At 44.9% G+C, this 26,849-nt stretch overlaps 2 protein-coding genes across 5 annotated transcripts in view; one reads left to right on the plus strand and one right to left on the minus strand.

Annotated features, from left to right (window-relative positions):
* The window catches only part of wwox (WW domain containing oxidoreductase), a 182,958-nt gene extending 164,655 nt beyond the window's left edge, over positions 1 to 18,303 (plus strand). For all 4 annotated transcript variants that reach the window (XM_061823514.1, XM_061823513.1, XM_061823512.1 and 1 more), the window contains one exon: positions 18,058 to 18,303. In XM_061823514.1, coding sequence (XP_061679498.1) covers positions 18,058 to 18,255 — 198 coding nt within the window. In that variant the 3' untranslated portion in view covers positions 18,256 to 18,303. The remainder of the gene's footprint in view (positions 1 to 18,057) is intronic.
* A 128-nt stretch (positions 18,304 to 18,431) lies between these two features.
* mafb (MAF bZIP transcription factor b) overlaps positions 18,432 to 26,849 on the minus strand; it is a 48,589-nt gene continuing 40,171 nt past the window's right edge. Inside the window, exon 3 of the mRNA XM_061823519.1 lies at positions 18,432 to 19,802. The gene's annotated coding sequence lies outside the window, so the exon portion shown is untranslated. The remainder of the gene's footprint in view (positions 19,803 to 26,849) is intronic.

Below are 26,849 nucleotides of genomic sequence, written 5' to 3' on the forward strand. Positions count from 1 at the left end.
CTGCATTACAATCCTATTTAGCTGGTCCTGCTTCCTACACAATCCTATTTATGGACACACACACACCAATCCTATTTGTGTGCCCCCCCCCCCTCGTAGGCAGGTGCCATCCATCCAAAAGGCCGCCTGGTGTGTACGTGCGTTTGTGCGCTGATATTTTTGTGTTAACGCCGCTCGGAAATTGGAACAGAGTCAAAAAAAAAAAAAAAAATGTGGTTTCGCTCACCTTTTGGTTCGTTCGCCTCACCTCGGAAGGCACGAGGGCCGCAAATCGCTTGAACGTTTTCGCAGGAAATTCAGAAATAATACGCATAATGTAAAAAGTATGTTTTGGCATGTAGAATAATACAATGAGAGTTTTTAGCTTTTATTTTTTTGTACTTTATCAAGTCATAAATGTCCACCAATCCATTTTCCGAGCCGCTTATCCTCACAAGGGAGCGCCGGAGCCTATCCCGGGAAAGGCGGACGACACCCCGAACTGGTCGCCGGTCAGTCGCAGGGCACATCTCGGCACCGGCACTGAGCGGGAATCGATCCCGCGCCGCCCGCACCCGAGTCGGTGACGTCAATGGCAGACAAATGTTCAATAGGTGTCGTGAGCAAGGCTTGGCCACTGCCAAGAGGGGTGTGGCCACGACACTGCTCTGGGGGGTGACACCTGTTTCACATTGCGACTGTAATTAGAGATGCATTTAAGTTGGAGTTTTTGTCACTTCGGTGCCTTGCGTTACCGTGTGCGGGCACTACTTCTGAAATAAAACCCAATGGACATTATGCCTTTGCCTCGGAGTCCTGCATTTGGCTCCTCCTCCGCACCGATGGCTCGTGACAATAGCAAAGATGAAACACAATTCTACTTTTCTAAGTTAGTCGCAACTGAACTGGAGTTAAATTGGGCCAAGGATTTCTCTTTTTTTATTATTATTTTAATACTATGCACACTTTGAATGTTTAATTGAGTGATTCTTTCTTCTACCACTAGAGGGAGCTTTTTCACCACTCGCGGTATTAGTACCACATTTTGAGAAACTAGTGCAAAACATTAATTAGGATAAATCATAATAATTCTCGTAGGACAAGCTAAATACTGAGCGGGAGTCGATCCCACGCTGCCCGCACCAAAGACGGTGACGTCAATGACGTCAGTGAAAAATCGACACATTTTATCTTTGTATATAAAAATGTCGCGTTCAATATGACTAATCCCTCCCGTCCCAAGCCGTCGAAAAATGCGCAATAATACGCCCGCCATCCCAACAATATCAACAAAGCCCCATTCAAAATGAAATGAAACCAAAAATAAAAACAGCCAAATCTGTTGTTGCTTTACAGCTGGAGTCGTTTTTCTTTCACGAGCTTTTTTTTTTTTTTTTTACTCTCTTTATCCTCCATTTGCAGTTGTGGCAAAAGTATGCGCACTCTGTACTCAAGCAGAAGTACAGACAGTTGTGGGGGAAAAATACTGGCAAAAGTAGAATTACTGATCAACTACTTAAAAAGAAGTAAAAAAAAAAAAAGCACAGACTGAAGTAAAACTGGTTTCCCTTGTCATTTATATATATATATATATATATATACATATATTGTGTTTTCTGCATTATAAAGCGCACCTTCAATGAATTACCCATTTTAAAACATTTTTTTCATAGATAAGGGACACCACATTATAAGGCGCATAGAATAGTTACGTCATGCATCCATTAGCTGAAGCTGCACTAAAGGCTCAATATCGATCCATATATAAGGCGCACCTGATTATAAGCCGCACCGTCGGCTTTTGAGAAAATGAAAGGCTTTTAGGTGCGCCTCATAGTGCGGAAAATATATATGCAATACCTGTTTCATTGACTTGCCCGTCGTTATGAATCCTCTTCGCTTCTCGTTCCAGCGTGTCGCTGCTGTCAGTATTTCAAACGCCAAGATCTCAACCGTGGTTGACATTACTTCATTATTTACGTTTTTTTTTTTTTTTTTTTAAATCCCACGTTTGCAGCTGTTGAAAAACTAACAAGCCCAAAGTAAAGTTACAGATAAGTGTATTCAAAAGAAAGGCGCAAAAGGAAAAATCAATACTCAAGCGCAGTATTTGTAAGGCGTTACTTTTGTAGCGCTTGACCCAATCTCGCCTCCTCCTCCCAACTTCACGTCATGAAAGCGAGTTCACGCCGTTTGAAGGCGCCAGATGAAAGGCGGACGGGCGTGGGGGGACCCGCTCGGCCTGACGCTCGCGATCAGGACGGAGAGAAGGGCGAGGATGTTCTCGTCTAACTGGATTTGGGGGAGGGGGGGGGGGGGGGGCGAGGAAAGGTTTGTTGTAGAGCAACTTGTTCCGTCAACACTCGTCTTCATCAAGGGAGGTGCTGCCCTTCGGAGCGCCGGCCGACGTTGCGGCGCTCGCTGCCCTTCGGAGGACTTTGACAAACGTCGACGATCCTTTTGATGGGTTTTTACGTGGCCCATTCAAGTCTTTTTAAGATATATAATATAAATATACTATTGCAGTTGTCTACACCACTAAATTCTGGCCACAAAAGTCTCGTCTCTCTCAAACATTGCTGACGAAAGGTTTCCGATGACGTCACCACAGTACCGGGATTGACTTTTTCTACGACGTCGTGACTCTTCGACCAATCGGATAAATTAATAATGGAAAAAAAAAACTTCACGCTTCACCTATCACGTGTGCTCTCTGACCTGTGACACACAAGATGGCGGCCCTCTCAAAGCATGACAGGTTTGACATCACTGACGTTAAACGTCAAACCTGATTGAAACTTAGCAATTTCTGCGTTGGGGAAAAGATCGGGAGGTCGCTTGGATAAATGATTTTTTGTCATCAAAAACTCAACTTTTTTGTTGTTTTACAAAAGCAGACACAAAGCCCAAAAATTCACTTTTGTTGGCCTAATTTCCTTTCAGAAAAAGCGGATTTTCGCTGCGTTTCGTTCAAACCAAGCCGCGTTCCGCTGCTGACCACTGAAGAACGGGAAAAGCTCAATTCTGTTGAAACTTGAAGTCCTTCCTTTCTTTCTTTCGGCGTTTTTTTTTTTTTTTCCCGCTTTTATTGCGGCAGAACTCAATATTCTTTCCGTTGGTCTTAAATCGAAACGCTCGCAAAAATGGAAAACTCCGCTTTGAAAGATGCTGTCGGCGAATGAGTTCATATGAAGCAAGTTTGGTCAAGTCGGTCGCTCATCAACTGTCTGGGGCAAATATGCCGCCACTTCCTGCCCCCAGATCGCTTCTTACCGCTGCTTTTCACAGCGCAACATTCCGTTGATCAACCGCGTCTCCCGTTTGACGGACGTTTCCATCCGCCGGCGCAGTGAAATAGTCTGCCCCGGCGCAATTTATTCGTCATTCAATTAACTAAATGAGACGCTCGTCTGCGGGAATGGCCGGCAGAGAGCCGTTGAGACGACGGCTCGAACGTAAACGCGCCGCACTTCCGCCGCCTCCGCGTCGCGTTCGTAAATTTGATGTCGCTCTCGTCATTTTGGATTCGCCAACTCGACGATGTTAAAGGTCTTCAGCGGGTGAAGCGTTCCCGGGTGTCTTATTTTTTGGGGGGAGGAGGGGGCAGCCGGTAAAGACGCCGGGCGCAGTCGATCGTATCGAACTATCTCCGACCGTAAATTGCGCGCGGCTAACAAAGCGTGGCGCTCCAAAGTCACCTCGGCCGCGCGGCGCCGCTGAACATTTCCAGCCAATAACTATGCGCTTATGTCGCAATATTACTTAAAACGATGACGCGTTGTGAAATAAACTACTGATTTTTTTTTTTTTTTTTTTTATTAGAGCCCAAATACTCCATCGTCAGTCACTACACAGTAAATCAATAGAGAATATTTTATAAAAAAATTGACAAAAATTGCGGGGAAAATAACTTGAAAGCATCCCTATTGTTCTTTAAATCCCCATTTAGGGACTGATGTAAAAATATGGGACCCTCCCAACAAACTATTTTTGCTTGATTTTTGTGCGTGTGTGTGTGCGAAATCTGGAATCTGATTGGTCAAAGAAGCAGTGGGGTTGCTGGGCAGGTGAGATTGACATGGCAACACATAGACAATGAAATCTGATTGGGCAAAAAAATTCAAAGAAATCTCACATCCGCACGGCGGGAAGCAGCCCGGAGAACGTCGCAAATTGAAGACCGTTTGGAATAAATTCTGTTCCTGGGTCCGAACATCGGCGCTGAGATTGCAAACGTAAGCGGGGAAAGGTTCTTTATGTCGGGTCGGCGCAATCTTAAATCCACGCACGCTGTTGCAGGACAAATGAGGACGCGGACCGCCATCTGGCACCTCGGCCCGTCCTTCACACCCGGCGTGCCGACCTTGTGCACACTTTTGCTGTCGTTTTTGTAGTCGGTATTCGTGTTGATTTTGACAGCACTTGGAAGTTCGACGATGGTTTATAAAGCGAGCCAAAGTAGAACCAAAATGAAAATATTGTGCCACGTTTTGTCAAGTTGGCGCAGCAGCATGCACCTGTTGGGTCATGGGGGGGAATCTTTAAAAAGTAAAACGTGAAAATTAACATCCATACCACGCACCGAATGCTGAAGGTACTGCGAGTAGATGTCACAACCTAATAAAAAAAAAAAAAGTTATGCTACGGTTCAAGTTCCACCCTCATGACCAACATGAACATGCAGTAGCATTGCAGGTAAATACGTAATATTGAGACAAATGTTTGGTAGCTGTCATGAGCAAGGCTTGGCCACCTGTCACCGCTCACAACTTTTTCACTTTGGGACTGTAATTTTACAGGCAAGTTGGAGTTTTGGTCACTTCGCTGCCTTGCGTTACCGTGCGCGGGCACTACTTCTGAAATAAAACCCAATGGACATTATGCCTTTGCCTCGGAGTCCTGCATTTGGGTCGTCCTCCTCCGCACCGATGGCTCGTGACAATAGCAAAGATGAAACACAATTCTACTTTTCCAAGTTAGTCACAACTGGCCAAGGATTTCTCTTTTTTTATTATTATTTTAATATTATGCACACTTTGAATATTTCATTGAGTGATTCTTTCTTGTAGCACTAGAGGGAGCTTTTTATTAGTACCGCATTTTGAGAAACTGGTCCAAAACATTAATTAGGATAAATCATTCTTGCACGACAAGCTAAATACCTTTTGATCCATCCTTCATAGTTCAAAAATGTGATATTGCCAAGTATTTTGAGGGTATTCTTGTAAGACTTGAATGTTTTTCCTGTCCGAGCTTTCGCTATTGTGATGCGTTTGTTTTTCGTACGGGTGGGATCCATAGGGGCTGACACCAAAGGTGACCCCCACCACCCTCCTCCGCCTCCTGCCCCCCTGCGGTCGGTAACCTTGGAGACCGACTTTATTAAAATGAATTTGAGCTGTGAGGCCTACCTGACAGCGGCATAATTACATCGCGGCGCATCACCGCTAATTTATGCGGGAGCGCATTCTTCCGGTCAGGAGCGCCGAGACGGGGTCACACACTCGCACTTTGGAATACACACACACACACACACACACGGTCAATTGATATCTACACAACAATTTTAATGGTTTGTTTGCATTTATGCACAATAAAGACGAGCACGACACGACAAGTCTGAACTCCAAAGTAGAACATCACAAATTCTCGTTCAGGTTGTGGTTGAGCTCGGAGTCCATCCCAGCTGAGTTTTGATGACTTGGGGTGCACCTCGGACAAGCTAACAAAAGTTAGCATCGCTGTTAGGCTAATTCTAAACCTTCAAAAACACGGACAGGGCAGAAACGCATCGAATCAGAGCTTTTGTCTCTGTTCTGTGGGGGGGGGGGGCTGTTACTCAAACTTAGTTGGGGCCCTTTTCTGCTTCTGCTTCTTCTTCTTCTTCTTCTTCTTCTCAATCTCAATGGCTCTGAATCTCCGCCAGTTCAATTGACGGGAAATGTAAGCGCAAATGAACATGTCTGTTCTTCACGTTATTGTCCTTCCTGGATCTTCTTCTTCTGTCGGTTCTCGCCGCGCTCATCAAGCCATCTTAAAGGCACATTACTGCCGATGAGCATCCACCGATTCCAACCGAAGGGAAACCAATGCGTATTGATGACGTGAAGTTTGCTGCTGCCGTCAAGCTGTGGGGGTCACTCGTATCTGGAGGCAAAAAAATTGACCAAGCAGCAGAATCAGAACCATCTTGATTTTGCCAAAACCGACAGATTTTTGTCTCCGGTAGAGGAAACCGTGAAATAACTGGTCCAAGCAGGGTGGAACGGTTGGCGGAAGGTGTCTGGTGTTCTGCGCGACAGAAGAGTCCCCGCTAGGATGAAGGGCAAAGTCTATAAAACAGTGGTGACATGATGGACGGATTAGAGACGGTGGCACTGAAGGAGGTGTAGCCAGGCGTTCCTGAACAACAGGAAGCAGAACTGGAGGTAGCAGAAAGGAAGTTGTTGAGGTTCTCGCTCGGACTGAGCAGGTTGGATAGGATTAGAAACAAGATCGTTAGAGGGACAGCTAAAGTTGGATGCTTTGGAGACAAGGTGAGAGAGAGCAGATTTCGATAGTTTGGACATGTCCAGAGGCGAGAGTGTGAGGAAATTGGTAGGAGGACGGTAAGGATGGAGCTACCGGGGAAGAGAGCGAGAGAGAGGGAGACCAAAGCAAAGCTTGAATGGATGTCGTGAGGGAGGACATGAGGACAGTCGCTGTAAGAGAAGAAGATGCACAAGATAGGCTTAGTTGGAAAAAGACGACACGCTGTGGCGACCCCATACGGGACAAGCTGAAAGGAAACGAGAGGAAACCGCTCTAGTACGACAACAATCAATTCAGAGTCTTCTTGAGGTCTAAAGACAGCTCGTACATCTTGTTGAAAGGTGAATAATGCAGCAAATATAACATATAAAACTTTTGATCACGTCACTGCTCGGTGGGCCCAGCTTAAAGATCAGAGCGGGCCGCGTATAGCCCACCGGCCACCCTTTTCCCACCGTTCTTGTAAAGGGTCCACATTGGATGGAACTGGAAATTTTGTTCGTTAACCTGATGAAAATGTAATAATAGTGTAACTATTGCAAAGTAACTCAACTAATTCCATTTGAGTACGTTTTGATGACTTTTCATAAGTGACGGACGGCATCAACAGGACCTTTGGAGGAGGTCAAGTGCAGAAACTTTTTCGGAATCTCAGACAAGCTGATAAATTGCAGTCCCAGGAAGCACTTTGAGATCATATTTGGAAAATGACGTCACTTTTTGGGACTGAGGCAGAATGCCACATGACCAGAGAGAGCCAATCACAAGTGTCGACTTTCGGAGGAGGAAGTGATGTGAAGAAAAAGGGGCTGAACCCAACCAAATTTGCTTCTCTGGCTAACTCAAATTGCGGTCATGTCATTCCCCCCAAAAAGCGCATTTTCACCCACTAACGTAATGAATGGATTGTAATTTTTTCTTCCTGTTCTGCAGCGAAATTACGTAATGCGACGACGGCGGGGATAAGTCACAGCTGCGGTCAGTGGACGGCGGCCGCGGTGACCAAGGGCGCGCTAATCTGTGCCATTAGCGCACCGCCCCGCCACTCTCTCTCATAATGTTACTGCTAGCCGCCGTGCTGTGACACGCTGGCGTCTTCAGCCAGTCGCTCTCCTGTGAAAATGACACGTCGCTGCCAAATTAATATCATTACTATCAGAGTTTAATGGGCCAGCGCTGCCTCCTTATTTGAAGCGGAACATCCCTCCGCTGATCTCCACTCGCCCACCGAACGAGGATTGCCAACCCGAAAGGCTCGCCGCCGCCGCTCCGTGCCGTCTGAGCTCGTAATCGTTGTTATTATCCATTGTGATTGCTATTTTCCGTTTTATTTAAGTATTATTTTTAGAAATGTTTTTTTTTTGTCCGTTGAATGAGGACACATCACACTTGCCAGTCATTATTTTTATGTGCATGAAATTAGCCAGAAATGGAAATGCTTAAAAAAATAAAAATACCGTAATTCCCGGCCTACAGAGCGCACCTGGTTAAAAGCCTCACCCAGTCCAGTTGTTAAGGAAATACCATTTGGTACATACATACGCCGTAGCTGTATAAAAGCCGCAAGTGCCCACATTGAAAGAAAGATATTTTCAAAGGAGGAGAGTTTAACGCTAGCGCTGCCGTGCTAATGCTAGCGCAAGTGCCGCTATGCTAAAGCTAATGCTGGCACCGTTGCATTAAAAGGACCAGGTAAAAAAGAAAAACTTACTGGTTAAAATCACTGAGACACGGCAGTAACACGCTAGCGCGGTGCTAACAGGGCCGGACCGGTAAAAGTCACTTCCTCGGCACATATATTCCACCGGTCTCACTCTTACCTTTTCCGCTCGAGTGGCCCCTTGCGGCCGTCAGGAAAAAAATGCACAAATTAGCCGCGTCACCGCATAAGCCGCAGGGTCGAAAGCGTGTGAAAAAAGTCGTGACTTATAGGCCGGAAATGACGGTACAGTTTAGCAACCAGTGACGTGAACGTTTTCATTTGGTCTCGCGGCTTTTCAGTTTTTCCTCGTCTGTAGAAACATTGGCACTAGTTATCTGCTTGAAAGTAGGCGGCAAAATTCTCTCGGCTTTTGCTGGATAATGGTGTGAATGATAAAAGCGTTGGCATCGCAGCTCTGAGGTCCCGGGTTCAATCCCGGCCCCGCCTGTGTGGAGTTTGCATGTTCTCCCCGTGCCTGCGAGGGTTTTCTCCTCCATCCCGAAAACATGCAACATTAATAGGACTCTCTAAATTGCCCCTAGGTGTGATTGTGAGTGTGGTTCTTCGTCTCTATGTGCCCTGCGATTGGCTGGCAACCAGTTGAGGGTGTACCCCGCCTCCTGCCAGTTGACAGCTGGGATAGGCTCCAGCATACCCCTTGACCCTCGGTAGGATAAGCGGCAAAAGAAAATGGATGAATGTATGTATAATGTTTTGTCTCAATTTTTTGCAAGCATGATAGAATAAAGATAGGCTCCAGCACTCCCCGCGACCCTTGTGAGGATAAGCAGCAACGGAAATGGATGGATGGTGTGAATGAAAATTTGTGTCTTTCTAATTTTCTCCGATGATTATACCCGCCTAATAGTAATATTTCATATCTGTAAGGAACAACCTTCAGTAACATAACATAACAACGTAAAACGCCATAGATGGCGTAACAGAAAATAGCGTCGTTACGTTGATTAAAAACCTTCATTCAAACAGCTGCATACCTTAACAATGCGTGAAAATGGATCAGCACCCACGAGCATTAATTGTCTTCTCTCGCGTTAGCACTTCTGTCCGAGTTCCCGAATCCAAAATAATCAAAAGCGACCGTAAAGTGCGAACTGGACGGCCAGAGCTACGAAGAGCACCGCCGAGCGCACGTCGTCGTTGCCCGCGCGCCAAGGAGCTGTGGCCGAGTCCGAGTCCCCTTGCCGCTTTTACTGCTCAACCTTTTAATGAATATCTGTCCAATAAGGCCTTTTATTGTCTTAGCATATGTTGCTTTTATTAGGGCAAAAATAATTAGGTCGCGTGCGCGGATGACTTCGGAAGTCCCGCCGTGGCCGGATAAAAATGAGATAGTTTCACAGTGGCTGCGCAAGTCCTTCCTTCCGTCATTTTCCCCTCGGATGCCTCGCGTCCTACAGCCCGGTCGTGTCCTCGCCTCCCCGCCTGAGCTCGGAACGGCGGTCCGGGAGGGAAGGGGCCGCGCTCTCCGCCTTGCCTCTCGCCGCTAATGCCAGTAGCTGAGTATTAGCCCACCTCCGACGGGCTAATGGAGGCTATGAATTAGAGTTTAGCACCCGCCGATGGCCGCCGGGCCCCTCCGCGACGGTCCATTTGCGGCCGTCGGTTCCGTTGCCGCCTTCCCGTGAAGGTTGCGCCGGCGCCGTTGGCCGCTTCGGTCAAGTCGGTGATTTGTCGGGCTGCGCGCCGACCCCCGGGCGACCTCTTGGCAGGCGGACGCGATCCGGCGGAGGTGGCGGAAGTGAGATTTGATTCGTAGAAAGTGTTGCAAGTACAAATGTAATTAAGTACAGGTACAGAAACAAAGTACTTTTGCTGAGATTTATTAAAATACAAAAGGAGGAAATAGTTTTCATACGGTTAGCTGTTTTCTTAAAAAATCGGTGACATCTTGTCACACGTCGTAGATAGAAAAAGTCCAGAATGCCGGCTTCGACTCTGAGCTTTCGAAGATATGAAAAATCATTTTGGAGTATAAACATGTAAGCATAAATTAACAACTGACCTAACGTTTGTAAAAAATGTATTTGTGGCTGTTTACAGAACGTGTGAAATAGGAACCAGCACACGTTGGCCGCCGTTTAAAGCGCCTTTGACAAACCCCAAATAAAGTTCACGCTTTTGTCGCAGAATCAGAGAGGAAAAAACAAAAAACAAAACAATAAATACATATTTGAGTGAAGTCCAGATACGGGTACAAACGTGTACTGACTTCTCACTGCTGGCCACAGGTCAGGGTTCTGTGAGCCGGTTTGTATTTTCAGTGCGAGGAAGCCGCTAATCTGCTCACCTTCTGCTCTGCTGGCCAAGATGAATGGAGGGGCAGCTTGTTTATTTGGGGGGGGGGGGCGTAGAAGCCGCTACAGCTGGACAGAGCACGCTCAGTTGAACCGGCAACTCGCAGAGGTGTACACACACACACACACACACACACACACTGGCATTTATTTCAGAGGTGCTTTTGTTGCTCCAACGCGATCCGTTCCAGGATGCTGGTCACCTCTTTGGAAACAGTTTTTCACACATCCAGTGCCCCCCGTTATATTTCCTTGTAATGAGGCGAGGGTTGGTTTTTTTTTCGTGGTGAGGGTGTCGGTAGTACACGTCCTCACTCATTAGGAGAGCCGTCGTCAATGCAGCGCAAGAATCGCGCTGCTGTGGGCCACCGCTCACACTCACGCTCGCCACGCAGACAATACGAAAAATAAGTCGCAGTTTGTTTTTGTTGTTGCGTTCAAACATGTTTACAATGTGTGATATAATCTAAAATAATACAAATGAATAATAATAATACAAAAAAATAATATAAATACAGTAAAGCCTCAGTTTTTGAACGTCCCGGTTTGTTAACAAATCGGTTTTTGAATGGAATTTTAGATTTTTTTTTTTCCAACAAAAATCGGGACTTGAACAGTGCTGTTGTTGCGTTCAAACATGTTTACAATGTATTATATAATATAAGTAAATAATAATAATGTCAAAAAAAATAATATAAATACAGTAAAGCATCAGTTTTTGAACGTCCCGGTTTTCGAACAAATCGGTTTTTGAATGGAAATTGAGATTTTTTTTTCCAACAAAAATCGGGACTCGAACAGTGCTGTTGTTGCGTTCAAACATGTTTACAATGTGTTATATAATATAAAAATAATATAAATAAATAATAATAATGTAAAAAAAATAATATAAATAGAGTAAAGCCTCAGTTTTTTAACGTCCCGGTTTTTGAATGGAAATTAAGATTTTTTTATTTTTTTTGCTTCTGTTTTCAAACAAAAATCGGTACTCGAACGGTGCTGAAAAAAAACGGAAATAGCATATTGCGCGCGGCCAGACAAGCTGATCCACGACACGCTTTATTGTGAATTCGCACCCTGCCAAAAAAAAAAAAAACAGGAAATGACATCACGCGCGCGGCGCAAGCAGCGGACTTTTGTTCTTGTTTATAACGCAGCCTCTGTACACAGACGTGTCCCGGTAGTGACTGTTAATTGTCCCAAGGGCTGACATCAAAGCCATCTGTGCCAAATGGAATGAAATCCATAATTTGGTCAAACTTCATCACCCCAATAAATGTGAATGTAGCGGAGCATGCCAAAATATTAATGATGTCGTGATGAGCCACTTCAGAAATGTTCTCGGCAAAAACAAATGACATTAGATTTGTTTTTTTGTTAAAAGGGGGCGAGTCACCACCCCCGAAGACATTTGATACGTACATTTTTGTTTAACTTTTTGTAAAAAAAAAAAAAAAAAAAATTAAAAATGCTTTTTTCCCCCCCTAATTTTTGTTGGTGTAAGGTTATTCTGCACTTTTGTTAATAAAAAAAAAAAAAAGTTTACAAGGCCGGGGGCCGAGTCGCTACAGATACGGCAATCCACTCCCAGCCTTGCATAATCTACTACTAAAGCTTACATTTTAAGCAAAAAAATAAATATATTTCTCAAGTTATTTTATTATATAAAGTATTGAAACTATGCAGTTTATTATCAGGAAAAGCTAAAAAAAAATGCTTTATAAAGCCTAATTTTTTAGGCTTGGAACGCATTATTTCTTTTTCCATTCATTGTAATGGAAACGTCGATTCGGTTTTCGAACAAATCACTACTCGAACCGTTTTCTTGGAACGTGCTGCGGTGGAGAACCGAAGCATCACTGTAATACTAAAAAAAAAAAAAAAAAGACCAATAAAAGACGCTGACTTAGCGCTTTGAATGAATTCAACATTTAGTAAAATAAAATATTTCACATGTGCCTTCAATAAATTTTAAATTGATTCGACTCTACAAAGGTTTCGATTGTAATAAATTATACATGATAAAATGGCAATGTAAATGAATTAATTATTAGAAAAATGAATTTGGTGTGTCTGTTTTCAACCCCCCCCCCCCCCCACCCGGCCCCGATTTTGGCTCTCGGTCGCCCTTGGATGGGGAAAAAAAGACGCATGTCGTGATTTCAACGGTTATTTATTAAATGTAAAATATCTTTAGCACATGTTAAAAATCAGACACCTCCAACCTACGTTTAAACCGCACGTGTCGGGGGGGGAGAAGGAGGGAGAAAAACAATAGAAAAGGGGGAAAAAAGAAAAGACATTTTTGTAAACATAGAAGCACAAAAGTCATAAGGAGCCCCCACCCTGAATGAATGAGCGGAATATCGTCAGAGCACAACCCCCCCCAGCCCCCCCCCCCATTATTATTTCCACTTGTAAATGTTTTGCCACGTCTCCGAGTATTGGCCGTGCCGGCTCGTCACAGCCACGGCCCGGCCCGGCCCACTCTCGACTTTGACCCGTATGCGCCCCCCCCCCAACCTCGCTTTGCGTCGGTCGCCCTTCCGAATACACCCCCATCCCCCCCGACCCTCCCCACCCCACCCGCGACGCCGGGCGACAACACACAAGTACGCACGCCAGGGAGAAAACAGGAAGACGTCGCACGCACGTGAGCCGAGAATCGAGAATATTTGCCTGACAATATCGACTTTTTAATACCTATATTTTTCATTTTCTACTTTTTTTTTTCTTTCTTTTTATATTTTTTTTTTTTTTAATTCATGGACATGCCATATGAGAATTTTGGGAATTTATAAAAGTACCTGAAAGAATTGCTCGGTATTCAGCATGCATAGCCGGTATTATTCATCACATTTCATATTTTTTTTTTTGTAATATGTACAGGTCAGCTTTTATGTACAAAAAAAAAAAGCTCTACAGTACTGACTTTTTTTTTATTTAATTACACGATCCAGCTCGGTGTCGGTCGTAGCTACACGTGGAAGACGGAGCCTCGGCGTGGGCGTCACATGCAAGACAAAAAAAAAAAAATGAAAATACACCACCCCCCCCCCCCCAATACGCACGCACGCACACACACACACGTACACACATACTTGCTTTTGAATACGCTTGTTAAAGAGTTTTGCACAATGATACTGTACACTGTACAAGGCCATGAGGAACCCCGCGGGTGCTCGGAAGACTCGGACGACACGATACTTACACAATTTAAAAAGTTGATCAACTCAATAGCGCACGATTTGAAAAGCATAATTACAATTTTAACAAATTTCCCTCCCGCTTATTGAACAACTCACACGTTTTGTTTTGTTTTTTTTTATCCATTTGTAAATGATTAAGTAATGTGTTATTCATATTTCGGTGCCCCCCACCCCCCAAAATCCAGTCATAAAATTCATAAGTAGCTGACACTATATCCTTCCTCTCTTTTCTTTCTTCCTTTCTTTTTTTCCTCTCTCAAATTTTCGATGGCGCAGCAGCGCGCCGCCGTTAATGAAGTCAATGAATTCACGTGATGAACGTGCGCCACAAATGGCACCGGCAAGCGCGCCCCGCGTTATCGTTAATATCGCATTAAGGGACGAATGAGAAGAATGGACCCGCGGCGCCCTGTCGGCTTCGCGCGTCCCAGTTTGGACCGCTCGGCTCTGGAAAACACTTGAGATGGGGTCCGAGGTTTTTACATTGACGAGGAGACAAAAACGAACATTTGCGCATCCGGATTGTCTTCGGGATCCGTTCACGCTTTTGGCCCCGCCAGGCGTCTGTTTGGCTTCCTCGCAATGAAAGTACACGACTCACAAAGGTGAAATATAACGACGAACATCGGAGAACTTCTTAAAGTTTTCAACCGGACGTTTTCTGTTCTCTAACAAGGAGCTAAATGGAAAATTCCAAGAACGTCGACTTTGATGCCTTTCCGACGTGACGACGTGTTTCCTGTTTGGCGAGTCAACCATTAACTGACTCCAGCTCAAATGGATTGCGGCATCCCGCAGGGCTCAATGTTGAGTCCCCAATCTTTTCTCGCTATAGCGACGTCCATCTACTCATTTTCTCGAACACTTGTCCTGTTCAGGGTGTCGGGTGAGCTTGAGTGAGTTTGAGCCAGAGAAGTGAGGCACACTGCGCCGGTTGCTCACCAACTACGTGACCCGTTTGGCGTAGTTAGCGTTTACTCGTGTTTATACAGTGCGACACTCCAAGGGCACTGAACACTTCCATTATTATCGATCAATTCTTATATGTTGCCTTTGTCTCACGATGTCAAAATGTAACCGCGCGACGAAGACCCATTTATTAATCTACTTATAGATTATTCATTTATGGAACTACAGAAACAAAGAAAAGTTGAACATGCGTTTAAAAGTTTAACAGTCAAATGAAGATCACCGGAAAGGTTGCAGTACATTATCACCCAAAAGCACAATATCGCAAATATTTTGTGGTGGTGGGTCGGGGTAAAAATTCCGGTGTAGTTCATCTGCGACCTTTTTGGACTTTCTCTAGGGGGGGGGGGGGGAGAAAAGTTGGAAGTGTACGATTGTTCCAAATGTCTTTTGGACGGAAGATGCAGTACTTTTATATGAAACGTGGACATGAATAAGTGAATACACCCCCACCCCCAAAAACAAAAAATTAGCAAAAAAAAAAAAACAAATTCTTGTGGAATAATCAGATCATTATTTTTAAAAAAAATGCGAAATGAACTGTCAATTAATCAATTGCGTTTTAATTAAAAAAATTGAAAAAAAAAACCCATCTAAATTCACATAAATATGACAGGACGGCTGCTTTGTCAGATGAAAGAATAATCTCGCCACCCTCTGGATTCCAAACTGACGAGAAAGTCGTCAGCAAATCTTTTCCTTCCAGCGTTTAGTAGCCGGACTCAAAGTCATCCCGAGTTGAAGGCGGACGCGAGCGCTCACGTCCGTGTGAACTTTCCAGCTCAGAGAAGACACTGACTGGCATTTGTCCCGTCTTTGATACATGAGACGCCACGCCGGGCCCAGTTATCGGCCGGCTGGCAGGTCGTGTTTTTTTATCCTCATCACGCCGCGCTTCAAAGTTTGCTTCCAGCTCGAGCTTTCGCGGCTTCATTGATGACAAATCTCGCAATCATTTTTTTTTTTTTTCTTTCCCGTCTTCTTCATTTGCATTTTGCGTGCGGAGGCACAGCTGTGCTTTCAAAACGTCGCCATGTGCGTGCGTGTGTGTGTGTGTGTGGAGAACCATTTATTCCATACACTCAAAATCCAGTTTAAACTCCATCAACTAGTATCATCTTTGTCCTCACTAGTAAGTCAATTCAGAGGACTACCGATGTTGTTTTGACTACTAGACGACTTTGGTTTAGCTCACTAGTAAGCCCAAACATGGAATTTATGTCCTTGACATCCATCTTTGGTTTCATGCACCACGCTTTGTCCTTAGACAAAGTCGCACTAGTAGACTTTTTTTTTTTTTTTTTTTACACAACTCGTACACTTTTCGCCTTAAAGTCGTTTGCTTTTTGTCCTCACTAGTAATTCAGTACAATTCAGTGCACTAGTAGTAAAATGACATTTTACAAGGAACTACTGGAGCCACTTTAGGCCTCCTCAGTGAGACTTATCCTTTCTATATTTTTGTTTAATAAATGCTCAAAAGGAGTTCCATAAATTTGTTTTACCTTTTTTTTATATATATATATATATATGTAATATTCTGGGTGTCTGTGTTAAGGTCCAAGTACTAGTACACTTTTTGTCCTCGGTAATAGAACGACAATAGCTGGGAATAGTACTAGTAATTTGCCTCACTAGTAACACGTTCTATAAGTTTTCAAAGTTGTCTGACGGTAATATGAAAAAGAAATGTTACTAGGAAGTTCTCAGGGCGTTGAATTAATCCCAACTGGACGGTTGTAGTTACTAGTAAAAGACAGTCGTCGTACCGATGCCCTGACTTTCCCTACAAGTGAGGACAAAGATGGGACTAGTACGTGGACCTTAAGCTGGCTATTAAGGATATGGAATGAACGCTGAAAGGGCTTCCGATGGCGTGCGCGCCGCCGGCGCTTAGACGGCATTTCAACCGTCCGGCTTTTGACGTCCACTTTGGTGGCTGTCCCAACAGCTTATTATTAATATTTTGACTTTTATGGAAGCCTTTGAGCGTCCCGGCAAATGTGTGTAATTCCGCCTGACGTCTCGGCGCCCGCTTCGGTTTTGAGGATGTCGCGGATCCGGCGTAAATTTCCCTGCTAATTACTGACTGACTGGCCGGAGCGCACGAGACAACTCGGCGTCCGAGCGGCGTCTTTTGACGCCCTCAAAGTTAGATGAGACGACTCGGCGACAAAGAGCACTACTCTCTGTGTGTTGTGTGTTGTGCGGGTGTGTGTGAAGCGCTACACGTTTCCCAACAACTTCCCCAAAGCCGGACTAAGTCCCCTCCAGACATTTTCTATAGCGTTTTGTCCTGTTGCCGATTCCAGTTGACGGTGCGGCTTAGGAAGAACGGACCACTTTGGACTGACCGTGAAGCAATTACTACAAGTGAAGTTTAGACAAAAACATCGAGCACGTTTTCTTGGTCTCGTAATTAAAGGAACTGATGAGCAAAATAGGTACACATTACAGATGTCACGTGGAATAAATCAGATATAGTTTGTCAAAAGTTTTCCCATTCAATGAGATCGGCATTCCTTTGTCACAGCTCCTCTTGATTGTGGCGTCCCACAAGACTCGATTTTGAGTCCCAACTAGTTCTCACTATAGCTGAATTCATTTTTTTTTACTTTTTTAAAATAATTTTTCACCTCTTCAGGGCAGCTGTTGAGCTGGAGTCGATTTCAGTTGACTTAAAGTTACAAAGGTGAGGCACACCCGCCCCAGACTGGTCGGCGACCAATTGCAGGGCATATCTCGGCCCATCAAACAAGCATCGACACTCACATTCACACCTTTTGACAATGAATGGACCAAGAATGCGCGTTTGTTTGGAGGACGGGAGGAAACCTGAAGACCACGCAAGAACAGGGTGGGGGGCTGAGATTGAACCTCGGATCTCAGAACCGCGAGCCTATCAACACCGTAATTCCATGTGAAAAAATATACATATTTACAACCTTGTCCTTTCGCATATACAGTGAACCCTTACAATTCGTGCGGGATCGAGACCGACACCTGCCACGGATAATCGACGGCAAAGAAAGAAAATAGTTAGTAATTCCCTTGAGTTAACACAAGATGGCAGTAGAGCACTTTTTTTCGATTAGACAATGCAAGAAGCTCACGAAATCAAACACGAAGACGCCACCGGGATGAGATGAGCACAAAAACAAATGTGGGGGGGTTCACTGTATACAAAAGTCAAACGTCCACACCATCGGAGTGTTCTTCTTGTCGTGGACCCTCGGACACCCAGTCGAGACATAGATAAATAAATATATGTATATAAATATATGTACAGGAGAGGCGGCGCGTCCACTTTCTTCTCTTCTCTGAGTTGTGTGTGTTTTGTTTCCGTCCACAGCAACAAGGCGCCGCCACCACCGTGTACTGCGCCGTGGCCCCCGAGCTGGAGGGCCTGGGGGGCATGTACTTCAACAACTGCTTCCGCTGCGAGCCCTCCGCCCAGGCCCAGGACCCGAACGCCGCCGTCGGCCTGTGGGAGCTGAGCGAGCGCCTGGTGGCGCGGGGCGAGACCGCGGCCCAGGTCCGAGCCCTCTGAGGAAGGCGGGGTCGCGCTCAGTGTTGTTGTTGGACCCCCCCACCTCCCGCCCCCAATAAAAAATGAAACCATAAAAAGAAAAAAAAGGCGGTGGGGCCTCATTGATCGCTTTGTTCAATAGAGCTGCCAAAAGCGCTGTTTGTATGGAGGGGAGGGGGGGGCAACGAAGCCACATGTGCGCTGCTCAAAACTTTTACACTTCTGCTCCTTTTTTTTTTTTTGGTGAACTTTTCTCCTTGTTAAAAACAAACTTCATTCAAAGTCACAAATACTGTAGTGCTACGTAGTACTTAGAATAAGAAATTAGGGCCACACTGAAAAGGAAAAAAAAACAAAAACTTAAAATTATATTAGAAGTTATTTTATAAAAGAGTCAAGTTATATTATTGCAAGAAAAGCGAGTTGCACGAGAATAAATTGATATTTTAAAACAAATAAAAGTTTCAACTGTACGGGGATAAAGAAAAAGAATACACAAATGGAATTGAGACAAAAAAAAAGTTGTATTGAGCCACAGCATGAAAGGAAAATGTCATCTTATGAACATAAAGTTGGACCATTACACCCTTCATTTCTCCCCCCAAAAATTGCAACTGCACCACGGGAAGGAAAGTTAGTCAAAGAAAACAAACAACATAAAAGCGATGCAATTTGGAGACGAAACGTGTAACTTTCAAAAATGAAAACAAATAAAACATCATGAAAATGTTACAATATTAAAAGGGGGAAAAGGGCTCAGAAATAAAAAGTCAACATTTTACAAGACATAAAATTCCAATATTACAAAAATGGAAGCTGCCATCTGGCAACAAAATACTTTTGCAATCTTACAAAAGAAAAACGAAAAAAACTGAAAACAAACATGAAACATTTTATTCTAATAATATAATTGAAAAAGTCCAATGACATGATTTGATTTTTAGTTTTTTTTCTTCTCATTGTGGCCCTAATTTTCTTTCTTTTTGTCCCCAAGTTTTTTTTTTTTTCTGGTTTTGCGTAAACGTTACGTAGACGTGTGTTAATCCCTCAAGGTGAGAAAAACAAAACACACAAAGATGAATATGATTCTGTACACAAATCTGCACCACTTCCACTTTTTCTTTTTTTTTTTTTCAGTAATGTCCGTATTTGTTGTGTGTACAATATTTACAACATCCTGATTTCTGGATGTGTGCTAAAGGGGGGGGTGGACACCACTTGGTCATTCTTTTTACTCCAGTTTTCGATATGAATTTAAGCTATTTATTTATAAACTGCACTCTGGTAAGACTTTTTTTTGGTTTTGTTTTGTTTTAAATAAGAAATCTGTTTGGGTTTTTTTTTTTTTTCTTCCTTGTCATTATGATCGAAGGGATGTGGCGGATTTCAGTCTGGTTTGTTTTGAAATGATGTTTTTTTTTTTTTTTTTACACTGATGGAGTTTCGGGGAGGGGGGAGGTCAAAGTTTCGCCGCCGTCGGTTGGGTTGCTTTTTGAGACCTTGTGCTTTACGGCAGTCCTCGTGCTGTACGTCCATCTTGAAACGTCAACGTTCCAGCGGAAGGATTTCTGCAAAGAGGGAAAAAATAAATACAAAATTAGCCGCTCACGTGAAAATAAAAGCAGAAGTCCGCTCGTGTGTTTAGCTTTATTTTTCTTTTCAAGCACATTAAAAGGGGAGCGTGTTAATCAGCTGGCCGTTAGGGGGCGCTATTTGTGTAGGCAGCAAAACTGAGTCCGCTGCTTCATTTGCAGCAATAAAACACACACTGGCTTTGTCTCTGTAGGCAGATTTTATATAATTACTGCTCCCCCCCCCCCCCCCCCCCCAACGAGTGTGTGCAGGTGCGGGCTGTGCAAAAAAAAAAAAAAAGAAAAGAAAACAGATTAAACATCTGATCCCACAGATGCTGGCACATTCCTTTTTTATTACGATTAATGTTCTAAAATAAAAATAACACGTGCTTGGGCACATGCTGCGCTTCTACCCGCCGAATGAAGGTAGTCGCGCGCATGTTCCGCCCTGCCGTCATCTGCCGTGTGCTGAGCAGCGCGGGGGTCTTATCGCGTGGCGTTTCCTGCAAATCCCAGGAAAAGAGCCGAACACTAGCGAACGTAGATGCCGTCAAAAACGCTTTGTTTCAACATCCCTGCAGCAAAATCACAATTAGACGCATTTGAGCTCCCATAGCAACAATTCCTCTTTGGCGCTGTCCATGGTGCTAAACGCACTACTGCTACTACTAGTGCCACTTTTGACCTACTAGGAGGAAACATCACTAGTATCACGTTTAATCGCCGACAAGATGGCCAAAAGTGGCGCTACTAGTGGAGAGAAAAGGGACTGCACTGAATTTATTTTTATTTACTGTTTGAGCATTTATTTCATTTCCTAAATATTTATATTTATCTCTCTAATAGTGCACTCTTTGTCCTCACAAGTAGGACAATTCAGTGCAATAGTGGCACGCTAGTGGAACTACTGCCTCTTACTAGTAACCTTTTATCCCAATTCTGCACACTAGTAGGACAATGACGTTGCTACAGAGGCAAAACTGCACTAGTTTGCATCACACGCTACTAATGAAGCTCAGATGTCGACTAGTAGAATTTGATGGTGTCACTCGTGGTACCGGTAGCACCTCGTGCACAGTTCTGCCTGACTGCTAGTGTAGTAGTAAGGACAAGGAGTGTACGAGTGCATGTTTGAGAAAAAAATCTTGTTTTCAATGAGCCCAAATGTAATCTGAGCGTAAAACAGATGAATAAAAATGTCGATCTTCTGACACGATGACGTGTGGCTTTTGTTTTTGGACCTGAACCTCCGCAACATCCGCGAGGCGTTCGAGGACGTCGCTTTCGGGGCCTCCTGACTCAACAGGGAGGAGCCTGCCTGGCTTCCACGGAGAGCGTCATCGATCGGCTCGTATCGGAATCGTCCTGATAGCCAATCGATATGCTACACTTCCTCTCGGCGGGGGAGGGAACTTGATCCTTAGGACCCCCCCCCCCCCCAGCTTCCTCCATCTACAACTGACCGTGTCTAACAACATTTATTGAGCCAGGGCAAATATTTGGCACTGCAAATATTTCTCTGACTTTTTTTTTTTTTTTAAATCAGCAAGGCAGCTCTCTGTCGTATTTTGACTAAATAAACATGCAGTGATAACACAATTAAATAAAGTGAACATTGAAATGATTTTGCACCATTTTTCCCATTCATTCGATGGGCATTGTGCTGCTCCATGTATTTGCATCGTGGCCACCAGGGGGCACTGTAAAACATACCTACACTGAATCCGCATGGATTTAAAACTGCGCTCATATTCGTTATTTGCAGAGCAAGACAAGAATTTATGACTTAAAAAAAAATAATTCAACAGGGAAAATGTAAAAACAGACCAAATTCAAATAAGCAAGAAACATTCAAATCACTGCGGGTTAGCATGACCTGGACGCCGCCATTTTTTTCAATATCGTGACAGTACATTAAAAATGACTCGGTCTAGTCTATTAAGCTAACTAAACGCTTGTGAGTAATGTTTGTTATCTACTGTGTATTTGTCACTGTATCAGTTCAAATATTTTTCACTCTTCTCCAGATATATCGGCGCTACTATCCCTAGCCCATGTGTGAGCGTTTAGCATTGCGTGTTAGCATTAAGCCAGCAGACTTTCGGCAAAGTTAGGGTGTTTGCCTGTTTACGCAACATTAATTTTACATTTACTTTGACTGTAACCTTCACGTGGAGTGGTCATAAACGGCTTGAAGCAAGCACGCATTGCTTCTTTTTTGGTCGCCAAAGGTGCAGCCAAAGTGCGCACTAGTGCACGCTAATGCGCCGCAACACGGCGCCTCAAACACGTGGGAACACACACGAAGCCGACGCGACGCAAAAAAAAACAACACTGGGTGTTCCCTTCATTCTTTTCCTTCCCTTCACCGAGTTCATTTCAATTTGGGCCGTAATTGTTTACGAGCGACCATTTCATTTTCCATTATTGTTTTTATTTCTCCTCGTGATTAATTTCACCTCTCAAGGAATAATTATGAGAGGATTGATTTGATTACGCCTTTGTTCTGGCCCCCGTCGGCTCCAGCGACCGAGGCGAACGCCATCTCGCCATTTGCGGCGGATATATTTAATGATCACAATCAATGTTAAAGCTCTCTCTAGACTCGACTAACTCAATAAATATCTGCCAGGAGGAAATTTACCATCTAACTACAGCCGGCAATAAAGTCTCCGCCTCTCCTCCTCCCCCCCCTCAGCCGCCCACTCTGCTCTCTCTTTCCATCTCTTCTGCGCACGTTGTGATGAAAACTGCTGATACATTTTCATTAACAGCCACCCGCCGTAGAGTCCGGTTTAGTCATCGCGCCGTTTAGTCGCCCTCGTCGGCCGCGCTTCAACTCCAAATTTGCTTTACGGTCATTTGGATCCCTCGAGTCGTCGTTTTTTTTTTTTTTTTCCCCCTCAAGGGGTCAAAGGACAAATTCAAGCGTTAGTGACTGTTAATGATTTAACTACAGAAGTAAGAAAAGCAGAAGAAAGTGCACTTGCATCAATTTACACGGCAGTGGTGTTGAGTTCAAAGGTCTTGATGGCTTGGGGGAAAAGTACACCCTTTCCCCTCCAAAAAAAAAATACAACTTTCTTGTTAATATTTTTTTCAGGCAAATATCTACTGCATTTCGGACTTAATGAGCTTATTAGGTCAGTGATGGACCATGAAAGCAGGGAGCAGGCGGAGGAACAATGGGAAAGATGGAGGCACGCACCCGAAGTCAAACAGAATATTTGTGCCCGATGGGGAAGAGTGAAGCTCCAGGGAGAAGAGATTGCGAGGGTGGATGACTTCAAATATTTGAGCAATGGTGAGTGCGGTGAGGAAGAAAGAAGGAAACGGCTCCAAGCGGGGTGGAAAGGTTGGCGGAAGGTGTCTGGTGTTCTACGTGACAGAAGAGTCTCCGCCAGGATGAAGCGCAAAGTTTATAAAACAGCGGTGAGGCAAGGCCACGACGGACGGATTAAGAGAAGGTGGCACTGAAGAGTCAACGGGAAGCGGAACTGGAGGATGTTGAGGTTTGGATTTTGGAGACGAGGTTAGAGAGAGCAGACTTAAGACGGTTTGGACATGTCCAGAGGCCAGAGAGTCTGAGGATGGAGCTGCCAAGCAAAAGAGCGAGGGAGAGGAAGACCAAAGGAAAAGTGGATGGATGTTGTGAGGGCGGACAGGAGGACAGTTTGTGTTAGAGAGCGAGATGAGCTTAGATGGGCTGTGGCGACCCCGTACGGGACAAGCCGAAGGGAAAAGAAGAAGACAAAAGAGCACACCTTCAACTTGTACGTTCATGTTAAAATGAAGACTTTTAATGCTTTGTTTCAACAATCTCTTCCAACATCGAGTGATGATACAAAAATTCATCTTCACTTCTATTTGAAAACAACAACTCGAATTCACCCCCCCCCCCCCCCCCCCGTGAATTTCCACTTTGGGGCTCAAACGCACGACCGCGATGATTTGCAGCGTTTACGTTGGTGTGATCGAAGCCGGCGAGAGCGAGTCCTGCTGCCTCATGATTGCGACCCGCATTTGGCAGCCCTGCCGGTGAGCTTCGGCGGTAAACGGCGCGGCAGGGTGACGACAACGTCATAACTCCCCAATTTGTTATTTTGAGCATTTATTTGTAGAAAATAAAAAAAGGGGTCAACATCCCCCAAAAGTCCAGTGTTTGTTTATTAGGAGTGTGGGGGGGGGGGTCTTCATTTTTTCCTTTGCTGTATTTCATTAAAGTTCCCTGTTCAGGATTCACACATTACAGCTGAACTGGATTGGGGCGTGCCACAGGGCTCAATTTTGGGTCCCAGCCTCTTTTCAATATAGCGGCTTCAGCTGAACTGGATTGAGGCGTTCCACAGGGCTCAATTTTGGGTCCCAGCCTCTTTTCACTATACTGTGGCTGCCTCCATCGCCATTCCTATTCATATTTACGTCCAACGACTCTAACATGTATGTTTTTGGAATGGGGAAAGAACCTGGCGGAAGTACAACAGGGAAATCGGAACATGCAAACTGCAACCTGGGACCTCGTCCGGCAACGTATCACCATCGAGTGTGCTCGAAGAGTCCATATGCAAAAGTTTCTATTTTCATAAATTAAGGAAAAAGTATTTTCTTTGTTTGCAGTTCCAAGGATAAATAAATGATTGGAAAGGTGTTTCAGGGATGTGTTTGATGTCATTTGATGTCATGTTTGCATTTGAACGCTTCACCGACTTCCCTCAACCTCTCGAACTTCTGTGTTTTTATTTATTCTTTTTAACAGTACGGAAGTCACCGCACCGTCGAGGAAATCCTCAAATCCCCCCCGGCGTGTCCTCGGCGCGAGACGGCGTGACCTTGTAAACCCTGAGTTATTTTAACCGACAACTGCGCACGACTCGGGAGGAAAAGCGATGGGATTGGGCCGGGTGGGAGGCGGCGGCGGGATAGGGGTCGGCGGGGTGTTAGCGGAGGAAAAAGAGCTCCTGCCTGTCATGCCTTTCAAACGCTAAGAAAAATGAGCACTTGGGCTGAAGTACAATTATTAGCCCCTGTCCGCAGATTCATCACAGCATAGAGTGGGAGAGGTGGAGCGGGGGGGGCGAAAAAAGGTTGTGGAGTGGAGTGGAGGGGGAGGGGGGGGGGGGACATTGAGAAAGCGAGGAAATTGACCCGACGCTGCGAGAGGGAGGTGGAGTTTTTGGGGTAAAGTGTGGGAGGGGGGCGCTAGGGGGCTAAATAAAAGGTGAGCGAGGAAATGAGAAAGAGGCCGGAATAAAATAAAGAGGATTTGTCGGGCCGCCGCTCGCTGGCAGTAATAAAGTCTGCTAATCTGAGGGGGACCCGACGCTTGGCTGCTCACAAGTCGACTCGCTTCGTGTCCCGCTTTACCACCGGGCCGCGCCAAGGTCACGCGTATTTTCAATCAGCCGGCTCGCGCCCCCGGTGTGTGCGGAACACACACCCGAGTTTCTTTTGAGCGCGCCCCCCGCCCCTTTTGGCCCGAGCAAACATGGCCGCCCACGGCCCGCGTTGACTTGGGGATCTCGTTTTTCCCCCGTCCTTAACCGGCTCGTCCCGCGACAATCAATAGCTATCAAAACCCTTGCGTGAATACATCTGTCACGCGCAGATAATAGATCGGCCGAGATGTAACGCGTCGGCTTGAGAGCGCCGCCGGCTGAAAGGAGAAATGCGCTCGGAGAGAGAGAGAGCGAGAGAGAGAGAGAGATTTAATTTATTCCGGTTTTTGATGAAGTTTTGTAAACACGAACTGAAGCAAAACACAAAGTACTCTACGGGTGTGTGGAAACTGGCCCCCAAAAATTGCGCAATTTACCGACATCCAAAACGAGAGCTGAAAAATTCTACAATCCCGGCGAGATACACTGGAAAAACCCGGCAAACGTGAATTTGGAGGTTTCTATCCAAACACATTTTACGTTTGTAGATAATTGCTGAAAATGTGCAAAGACTGAGAACCATCTTGCACTCAGAAGTGGAGATTTTGAGTTGAACTGATTTTTATATCATTTCAGTTTTCCACATATTTTGCAGGGTATGTGCGAAAAGGAGCCCGGAAAGCCGTGACGGCACGAGTTGCCCCTCGCCCACTATACAAGAACTTGAGTGATCGGCATTTATCTGGTACAATCGGACAAGCCAGCTGTGCCGAGACCATGAAAATGCGCGTTCCCTTCAGATGGCGTGACGGCTAGGCTGCTTTAGAGCGCCTCGTTGTGAGCTGTGAGTGCACGCACACCTTGGTTGGACAGAAGAGCGAGAAATCTGACGTGATTGACAGCCAGCGTTTGGACAGGGGCTCAGCGCCGGCCTGGCGGCTTTAGAGCGCCTCGTTGTTGCAGTATCATTACGCAGTTACGTGACGGCATAAAAGAATGATGTTAGATGAACTACCGGGTTGGGGTACAAATATTCGTTTGAAAGTTGAGCGAAGCGGCCTTTCATAGCATTCATCGGACATGGCCACAGATTTTGAGAATAGAGAAAATGGCTTCTTTTTTCTAGATTTTGAAAATTTTAAATAAAATGTGAAAAAAATGTAAACTCTGTTACATGAATCGTACTTTCTACCGACTTCTTAAAGAGCGTTTCATAGATTTGCTCGTCAAAATATGTGGCGGAAATTGTCGTAAATAAGTAATATTTTTTTGAAACAATGCAGGGGAACGGGATCGTGTCCTGCGGCACACCGGAGCCAACCCGGCAAGGGTTTAGGGTTAGGGTTGCACTACCGGGTGTCCGTCCACTTGTCAGTCACATGACTCTGCCGGCAGAAGAAGTTTTGATTGAGGTGCCGGTTAGATAATATAATATATATATATATATATATATATATATATATATATATATTATATATATATATATTACATCATAATAATCGCCTCATTGAGAAACAGAGCGGCCATTCTCAGATGGCCATTACCTCTCCTCTCTCTCTCTCTCTATCTCTCTCTCTATCTCTTTATCCCCACCCACCCCCCACCCCAACCCCGGCCCCCCACATTGCGCTAAATGGTCTCGCTGGCGGCCGACCAGAGTTTCCTT

This window comes from Syngnathoides biaculeatus, chromosome 6 (genome assembly GCF_019802595.1).
Source record: "Syngnathoides biaculeatus isolate LvHL_M chromosome 6, ASM1980259v1, whole genome shotgun sequence".
Lineage (NCBI taxonomy): Eukaryota > Metazoa > Chordata > Actinopteri > Syngnathiformes > Syngnathidae > Syngnathoides > Syngnathoides biaculeatus.